This window comes from Camponotus floridanus, unplaced genomic scaffold (assembly GCF_003227725.1).
Source record: "Camponotus floridanus strain SB8 unplaced genomic scaffold, Cflo_v7.5 scaffold270, whole genome shotgun sequence".
NCBI classification, from domain to species: domain Eukaryota; kingdom Metazoa; phylum Arthropoda; class Insecta; order Hymenoptera; family Formicidae; genus Camponotus; species Camponotus floridanus.
In genome coordinates this window covers 103090-112510 of record NW_020229404.1, presented here as the reverse complement: position 1 = coordinate 112510, position 9421 = coordinate 103090, and the positions used below count along the sequence as shown (strand labels likewise).

General features: G+C 54.6%; 1 protein-coding gene across 1 annotated transcript; it reads left to right on the top strand.

Moving 5' to 3' along the window:
• Positions 1–8125: 8125 nt before the first annotated feature.
• On the top strand, positions 8126–9421 carry LOC112638245 (serine/arginine repetitive matrix protein 1-like). Its single transcript, XM_025409617.1, has one exon. The coding sequence runs from the start codon at positions 8126–8128 to the stop codon at positions 9419–9421; it is 1296 nt and encodes a 431-aa protein (XP_025265402.1).

The window sequence follows — 9421 nt, the reverse complement described above, 5'->3', positions numbered from 1 at the left end:
GGTTCGGATATGATGGATATTCCAATTCTGTGTTCAAACTCTGCCTGCATAAGCAGGTCTTGCGCAGCTCGGCAGTGATTAAGATTTATTTGTATAACTTTAGTCATAAGTATGTATATATGTAAATAGTACTGAGTTGCTCCAAGTGATACTCCGGCAACTCACTACATTTCCTCCATTTCAATTTCATTTTCATATGTCCTCCTATCAGATGAAGTAGTCTTAGCCTGTGTGTCATTCCGATCCAAGTTTTCCGGGGCTTCTTTTATTATTGAAGAGGCAGCTTCTTATCAAGGACTGGTCTTTTGCTCGGTGCTGGTGGGTTATTAATACCGGTGCACTTGATAGAGCCCATGCGGTGGCTATATTCTCTACCTAAATCAAGGCAAGTCATGTAGCGGACTTGATGATTACACGTGGAAACCGAGTGTCCGGTTCTGTCGCAACGGAAGCAAGCGCCGCTATGATCCCTGGATTTACAGGTGGCACGAACATTACCTGTTTGCCAGCAACGGTGACATTGGATCGGGCGTTTCTTTAAGATCTCTACCTTAACAGTAGACCATCCGATCTGTATCTTCTTCCTTTCTGCCAGTGTGATTGCGGCAGTTTTTGGGCATTGCATCCATATAATGCCGGCACCGCCTTTCGTGCGTCCGATTTTCCCGGCACGAATGTCATTAGCTTTGCAATCACCTATCACAGAGATTGCTTCAATAATTTCTTCTTTAGAGATGGATTCGTCCATGCCTATAAGTCGAATTTCCCCGTTGATAGTGGGGCGGGATACATGTGCTTCCTCTTTAAGAACTCGCTGGATTTCAAGCGCAAGTCGATCGGCCTTGGTGGAGTTATCAGGTCCATTGATCTCGATTATAGTATTGCCGCTGATGCCGCGTCTTATTTTGGGCATCTGGATGCCCAGATCCTGAAGTGAGATTTCAGCCCGTATTTTCTTGAGTGCATCAGCGTACGAAAAGGTGGAATCCGTACCTTTAAGACTGACTGCAGCCGTTTTGGGCAGTCTTTTCTTTTCAGCGCGTGGAATAGGCTGGCTCTGCTTAGCACTCGACGCCTTCTTTTCCTTGTTCTTGACGGCTTTGCCTTTTTTGCCCACCGTAGTCCACTGCTGGTCATTCGAAGAAGAGGTCTGCTGTGTTTCCACAGGTGGTTTTTTCACTTGATTTTCTTTCCTAGGTGGAACTAATTGAACGTCACTGATAACCTTGATATCCGTACGTAGGCTTCTGCCCTTATTTGTGTCTGCTTTATTCTTTTGGGAGCAAACCATGCAAGATTTTTCCTCTTGCATGGGTGTAGGCTCCTTTCGCATTGGAATTACTAGTGATTTGCCCTGTAGCGGTGGTCTAAGGGCTCATTCCTTAGGGAGCTTGTCTGAAGATTGTATATACTTAGTCTCCTTTTCCTTACTTGTACTATATACATTATCCTTATTCTTATGTACATTCTGTAAATATTCTTCATTTTTGTTTTTTCCATGCACTTTATGTACATATTCATCCTCATTGTATATATATTCATTTTCATTGTATATATATTCATCTTGCTTAAGGAGATTCTCGTCGACACGTCTTTCCTTTTCCCTTCTCATTTCATCGAGAGTGCGTCTAAGCTCCAGGCGGATGCTTTTGTTTTTACGTTGTAGCTCCTTGATTGTGTCCTGGAGTTCGCTTATTTCCCTATTTCTTCGCTTTTCTTTCTTCTTATATTCCTTCATTTCGGATAGAAGTTCTTCAATTCTGCGTTGCAATACAAGCGGATCTCCAACATGTACAGCTTTCTCCTGCAGTGCACGGACAAATCCACAGAGTCCTTGTGTTCTCCTGCGTAACTCGCCGCTTAATCCTCCTTGCAGACGTCCGCTTTTAGTGCGGATAATTTCAATTGCTTCGATATATTCCAGTGCAAGAGCACTGATATCTGAGGCTGTCATATTAGGCAGTAGTTCAGCATCGATATTATCTGGAGCCTGGCCTGTCTGCTGGAGAACCTTCTGTTCTGCCAGGATTGGGTCAATTGCACATACTTTCCTACGAGGTCTACCGAGCTTACGTTTGCCTTCGTTATCCAATCCAGAAGGTTCATTGTCCACAGTAGAGCAGCTAGGTACTATTGTGTCCTCATCAGGATTGTGTTGCATAGGACTACGAGTAGCCTTTCTGCGAGAAGCTTTCGGACGAGCTTTCTTGCCGTCTTTATCCGAGGAGCTGATTTCAGAGGAGTCAGAGTCAGCAACGTGACGCTTCTTTCTCTTGATCGCAACGCGTTCAATCTCCTCCTCTACATCCATGATACTAGCATCATTGGGAGCCACCGAAGCAGTTAGCTCCTCCTCTTCGATAATATTGTTCCAACTCTGGGGCTCCAGAGGGGATTCAATATTTAGCGACTTGTCTGAGGGAAGAACCTCCTTACTCATGGCCGCTTCATCAATTTCCTGCCTGCCCAAAGCTGACTCATTACCTATAAAGGTGGAGGGGTCACAAGGTGGCGAGGAACCCTCACCTTCTACAGAGTTAGAGACGGCAGTAGTCCATTCCCTCGCGACGCCTGCCGTATTCGTCACGAGTGGCCCATCGTCCGATAAGGACGCCACCGGAGCTAGGACGATACTCCGGCTGACGCCTACCCCTGCCGCATCCGACTCAGCTGAGGTAGTAGTGATCTCTTCTGTTGGCTGCTCTTTCATGTTGGTTAATTGGTGTTTTTAGGGATACCACCAAACCCATTGGGGGTTTAAGGAGAAACCCCCGAACCATCACTCACACATACACACATACACGCATACACCAGGAATTGGATAAAGGGGTTATGGGTACGAGAAAGGATACGGAGAAGGATGGAAAAGAAGAGTTTGGAAGGATAAGAACAGGAATTAGGGTAAGAGGTGAGGACTGGGGTGTTTTCCCACCCTTCACGGGATCTTCAACCCGGGCGATTGCAGTCAGGGCCGCCTACCCCTATGCGCATCAGGCCAGAGTGCCCGGAGGGAGCGCAACCCCCCTTCCTCCCCTTCCGGAGAGGGAAGTGCAATGCGAGCTCTTGGTCACCGTCCCCCGGTCCCCGGGCCCCCCCCGACACGAAAGTGTCGAAGGACCCACCGGGCCCCCCCCCCTCGACACCGAAGAATCGAAGTGGAGGGCCCGATGAGCCCGGAGACCGGGGGGCGGCTAAGCCCCTCCACCACGTCAAGGTGGCTCGCATCGAAGGAGTGCACCCTTCTATGAGGGCCGAAAACAGGGTCCGTACACTACGGGTCTTTCGACCCGCATGCAGGCACCCTGCTCATCCATTTTTAACCTCCCTCTGCTGGGGGTCCTTCCTTGGTGGTGTCCCCCCAGGTGTCCAGTCACCCAGGGGGACCCAAAATTTCGCGTGTACCTTTGTTTGTTTTATAGTGGCGTAAGGCAGGCCCCCACTAGGTGGACTCCTGTGTTGAGAAGCGAGCCCACCCTCCAACCGAGCTCCCCTCATTGGAGGACCCCCCCCCTCCTCGGCAGAGAAGAAGAGGAGTATCCTCTGATTACTACTGGGGGGGGATGCGACTTTTCCCAGCGTGTGATCAAAGTAACCGCTCGATCGAAGGGTGTGCCCACTGCCCGTGCAGGCACCAACCATTTAACTGTGGTGATCACCATCGTGTGATGAACCCCCGGCACCGTGCGCTCCGCGTTTTCGGAGGAGGCTGGAGGAAGCGTACCCCACCCTGTGGATGATAGGCTCGGGACTCCTCATTCCATCGCCCGAAAGGTCAGGAATGGTCCGTCACCCTCATCGACCCTGCCCGTGTCCCTGCATCCGCCTTTTTATACAGGAGGAGTGCAGACTCCTGTTTCGGCCATATCGGCCTCAGGCTCTACAAGGTAGCAGCCGTCACTCGATATGACCGTGCCACTCGACGGCACCCGCGACTCGATCTAAGTGTGCTTCCGAATTTCCGGAGGGTGAAGCACAACCCTCTTTCCCACCATGCCGCGTCCACGACATGATAGGCCTTAACCTACCCGGGGCTCCCATTGTAGAGCCAGGCTTCGCTTCCACGTGGAAGCGATTTGTGCAGGATGTTTCCATCGCGAGACACCGGAGCACCCGTTCTGCCTACGATTTTTTATCCAAGGATGGGCAGGCCCCCTCTCGCCGACGTGCAATGTCGACTCCTAACCCATGTCTCCGCCTCCGCTTTTTTTATTTAGCGAGGGGAAGGCGGACCCTACGCCATGACGATGCCGACCTCGGGGGGCCAGGTTTCTCTGTACTCCTATCCCCGTCACCCGTCTCGTCCCTGCCCGCCTTGCTGAATGCCTACGGAATTATGAGGCGAAGGCATCACCTCTATCCAAAACTTTGCCATCTGGCTGAATAAACTACCTACCCGGAATCCCCGTGGCCGTAAGCCGCCCAGGGGGAATTCGCTTTCCTAGAGGGGAAAGCGGAGAAAGACCCCGGCCATAAGGCATGGAGGACCAGTGTCTCTCATCCTTTGCATATAGACCGCCCGAGATGATGAATGGGTTCACCGTCATTCGACTAGAATACCATGGCTTGGGCCGCATTCGAAAGCCCCCGCCCCAACTCAGCGGGCGTTCACCTGCCTTTAAAGGCGTGACCATGGTATCCCTATCGACCCCGGTTCCTCCATCCAGCATCAGAAAACCCGAAGACTCTACTGCCCAGTGGCGCAAAATAGCGGAGATCTGTACCCCTCCCCAATAATATGGGGAGAGACACGGATCCCGCCCACACACACGCATTCACACACACAGAGATTCGATTCCGGCGCGGTATGTCGGCCTCTACGAGGTAGCAGCCCGTCGCCCAACATGACCGCGCCATTCGACGGCCCCGTGACTAGAATTAAATGTGCCTCCGAATTTCCGGAGGGTGAGGCACCACCCCTCGCAAGAACTATGCACACTTGCTGTCATTTACCTACCCGAGGTTCGCGTTGAGCCATTAAGACCCAACGCGACCACTCTCTTTTTAAGGGGAGAGCGGAGAGAGACCCTCGGCGCACGCAGACGTCACCCGGGGGAGAATCTTTTTTTTTTTTTTTTGCGCAAGGAGGGGAAATGCCGTGACGCACACCCCACCCGCCGTAGGGTGGGGTAGTGCGGGACTCGGCCTTAAGGGCCCCTACCCGCTAAAACCCCTCCTTGTTGGCGTCCTTCCGTAAATGGCCGACCCCCCCGGGAAGTACCCGCCTTCGCATGAACCGCCCGGGAGGTTACGCCTGATGGGCTTTGTACCCTCCTTCCTGTCCGGGTTACCTTCCGCTCGTCCTGTGTGCATGTTGTGTGTTAGGTTGTATGTGTAAAGCATGTGTGGGTGAGTGCTTGTAAGTGTGTTAGTGAGTGTGCTGTTTGTGTGCAAGTGTATGTATGTGTGTGCGCGTAAGATGAGATGAATGAGTGATCCCTCCCCCCATATATGCCCCCCTAGTCCCATCCCTCCCCCTTCCCTCTCCTTCCCCACCCATCACCCTACCAATGGCCTGTCTCGAAAGATGTCCCTGTATTGACTCGAAAGTCGGTGTCAGTGTACGCGTATAATGATTAAATGAGTGAATGATCCCCTTCCCCCCTTACCCGTACCCATAATTCCCTACCCCCCTTCACCCTGTCCCCAAGGCCCAATACCCATCATCCCTCATCCCGATATTATGTTCCTGTGTATCGTGTGTGTTTGCGGACTCTGTATATGTCAATTATATGTATTCTTGGCTCCACTCATCATCGGGATAAATTGTCAAGTGCTTCTGGATTATTTAAGTTCTAGTTCTAATTGATTTAGTCTAGTCTACTTTATATATATCTAGTCATATATCTAATCATATAATTTAGTCACATTCATCTATCTATCTAATCATGTTGTCTAGTCATGTTAGCTTATCTATTTAGTTAGTTAGTTACGTTGGTCTAGTTAATCTAGTCTAGTCATCGTCCCCCTTCGTGGTACGCCACCTTGTCGTGGTGGAGGGGCTCGGGTGATCCAACGATCCGCTGTGGTAGTACCGAGGGTTCAACCCTTGGGAGGGCCGGCGGGGAGGATCACTCGCTAAGAGCGTACCAGGGCACTCGGCTTTGCCCAGGGGACAGTCTGTCTTCGAAGGGTCATTGAGACCCAATGTCGGTAGGGGAAGGAGACCCCGACTACAAACCCCGGCTGCACGGAGCCGATAGGGGAGGATTTCTATCCTCCCTCCATGCACTTTGCGGGTGCTCCCGCGGGGTGTGAGGGTGCTGCGTGATGGGTGCTCCTGCCACGTAGCGTCCCTCAGGGGGGGATGTGAGTGCCGGGGTGCTTGTGTCTGGGGGCGCCATTCTCCTCGCAATCTGCGGGGTGAGTGCGCGTCCTGGCATGGGGTACTTCCGGCGTCCCACAAAAAGGGGTCTCGGGGCTAGCCCGTGATCCCTGGGGGGATGCGGTGGCCGGTCCACTCCGATCCGGGGTGTCATCCAAGTATGGGTGGCCCTCCGGTGAGGGGTAGAAGCGGCATCCCGCAAGAGGGTAGTCGCCTCCCACCGCTTGGCAAACGGCCCGGGGTGTGACCCCGGGATACGCGCCAAGCAGAAGGAGGGGACGGGTCGGCAGATTGACTCACCCGGAGATATCCGGGTGACCGGACTTGTCCGGACTGTCGGCCCGGGTCGCATCGAGCCGCTCGGACGTTTCCGAGGCGGGGTCGGTGCGACGGGGATGACGGCGACTGGGTCTCTTGGCGGGGGAGAAATCTCTCCCTCGTCGGTCCCCTGTTGCCGCCTGCTGCCGGAACCGCTCCGACGTATTCGGAGGTCGGGATCCGGTGGCGACAATGTTGAGTACCCGGTGGTTGTCCGCGACCGTTTCCCCTTCCGAAGCGGCAACCACCGGGACGGCGCTTGCCCCCCAGATCCGGCCAGTCCGGTGTAGGGGCGTGCTGGTCGCCACGGCGGGTAAGGCGGGGTAGGGGAGCGGCTGCCCCGTCCCAACCGTCCGTGGGGCCCCCCGGGTGGCGCCGCCCCTGACGGTGTCTGCGTGGTCGGAGGCGCAGAACCCCTGAAATCCCGTGGAAGCGTCAAAACTCCCACGGGTAAGTAGGGGGCTGGAGTCCTGTGCCGGCGCTGCCTATGGCCGCCGGCCAGTGGCATATGTCGACCCCCCGGGGGAACTCGGGGCCCCCCGTCGTGAGTGTGGCCGGTCATGTTTCGGGACACTCGCGGCGGGGGTGAGGGTACACCCGGTCGACAGAGCCGTCAGGGGACAGTGGGATAAAACCAAAAATGGATACACAACAAAAACCTACAAACAAAAACTCAACAAAAACAATAACAAAAAACAATAACGAGGAGGGAGAGAGCGCACGGGAGCAGACCAGATCAAGGTCCTCCTCTTCGACGCGCTCGTTACCCGGTGAACGGTCCGGGATAGTTGCGCGCAGGTCATCGCGTCGCAATACACGGCAAGAACCGTACAAGAGCGGCGGTGAGAGGTTTGCCTCTGTCGCCGACAAACAGCCTGTCGTAAGGATGGAGAAGTTGGTCGTCAAGAAGATCGAGGACGCCAACTTCCAACTCCCTCTGTTTCGCCCGTCGATAACATTCGGCACGGCAGAGAACCCGCTTCCACGCACAAGCGGGATAGGGCGTACTCCCTCCCCAGCAAGTGCTAGCAGAAGCGAGGCCAGGCCAACAGCGCGAGAAGACATCTCTGCGCGCACGTCGGATGTGAACCACGGCTCGAGAAGGAGAGCGCTCCGGACCATGAGGAGGAATCCATCGACGTCGACTCCATCGACGGGAAGGAGACCCTTGAACCCGCCGAAGATGACAACATTTCCGTCACCAGCTCGGTGGCGGAAAACAGGTTTGCGGAGCAGCGAGCGGAGGCGCGTGAACGCCTAAAAGAAGAGGAGGCCGCGTGTCGTAAGATGGAGGAAGAGAAGGAGAGGAGAGCGGCAGAGGCGCTCAAGCCGGATCCCCCAATCAAATCCGCGAGGTGGCGGAAACTCCTCGAACAAGAGGAGGAAGTGGAGGACACCCTCCAATAGGAGCCGACGGAAGGGATCGCGGCGCAACTACTGGAGCACTCCGCCATCCTTTTTAAGGTGGCGGACTGCTCCAATAGGATGAAAGGAACGCTCGTCAAGCAGGTGAAGGACAGCGTCGCACTGCTTCGAGCTGCCACGTCTGTAATGACGAGGAGGATTCGCGAAGGCGAGAAAACGAAACTCAAAGAGTTCCGAGAGGAGCTCTACAAACTCCGAGAGGAGAACAGGGAGCTGAGGAGGGAAATAAAGCGCATGAAGAACGCTCCTCCTCCTCCCCCTCCAGCCTCTCGCCATTCCTCGACGAGAGAGTCGAGTGAGAGGAAGAGGAGACGGATCATCGACTCGGAAGAGGAGATGGACACTGGATCTCCTCCCCGTCTCCAAACGAGAGATCCGGAGATTGAACCCACCTCCCTCCCATCTAGGAAGGAAAAGACAGAGGGGATCATTGATCTGGGGGAAAAAGAGTTTCCCCCGCTGAGGAAGAAAGGCCCCGTCAGACAGACGGGGCCACCGCTCAAGGGGGTGCCTCGCCCATTGGAGGCGTTCCCTCCCGGTATGCCCGAGGAGGCAAGGGCAGAATTTAACAAATTAATGGACCAGAAGAATGCAGTCTTGGCACTTCTGGACCCCATTATGACACAGATGGAGACGCTGAGGCTCTCCAGGACTAAGCCTGTGTCAGATAAAACTACTCCAGTCACGTCCCTCCCTCCCCCCGTCATCGGGAAAGAGGCTAAAGCCTCCAACCCTCAAGGGGTGAAAGGGCGGGACCAGAACAGGGCTGTCTCCGTAATCCCCTCCGAAAAGACGGAGGGAACAAGCGGAGGCAGCAAGAAAAAGAAGAAAGGGAAGGCGGGCGGAGGACAAGATCCACCCGCAACCGGAACACGGGCGACTCCAGGGGAAAAAGGAGGAGCTTCCTCCTCCAAATCCCAAGGGAGTCAGCGAGGCCCGGCCGGAGGACAAACGAAATCCTCCGCTGCTACAAGAGGGGAGAGACCTCTACCCGTTAAAACGGGAAAAAGCCTCGCTCTCACACAATCCACTCCTCCGCCTCCCCCGTCAACGGGAGAAAAGGAGGAGTGGACAAAGGTGGTCGGGCGAAAAACCCGCAAGGCCACCAAGGCGGGAGACAATCGTGCCGCTGCGGTACCAGCCCCTCCGCCTAAGACAGCGGCGTCCGGGACTTCTCCCCCGCCTGGTGGGGGAAAGAAGAAAGGACGAAGAAGAGTCCCTCGAACGGCCGCGATGGTCCTGTCGTGTCCACCCGGCGCGCTCAAGGAGACGTTGAGACTGGCAATGGACAAGATAGACCTTGCCAGTCTCAACATTGACGGCTTGGAAGCCAGAAAGGCCGTCACGGGTGCCTAA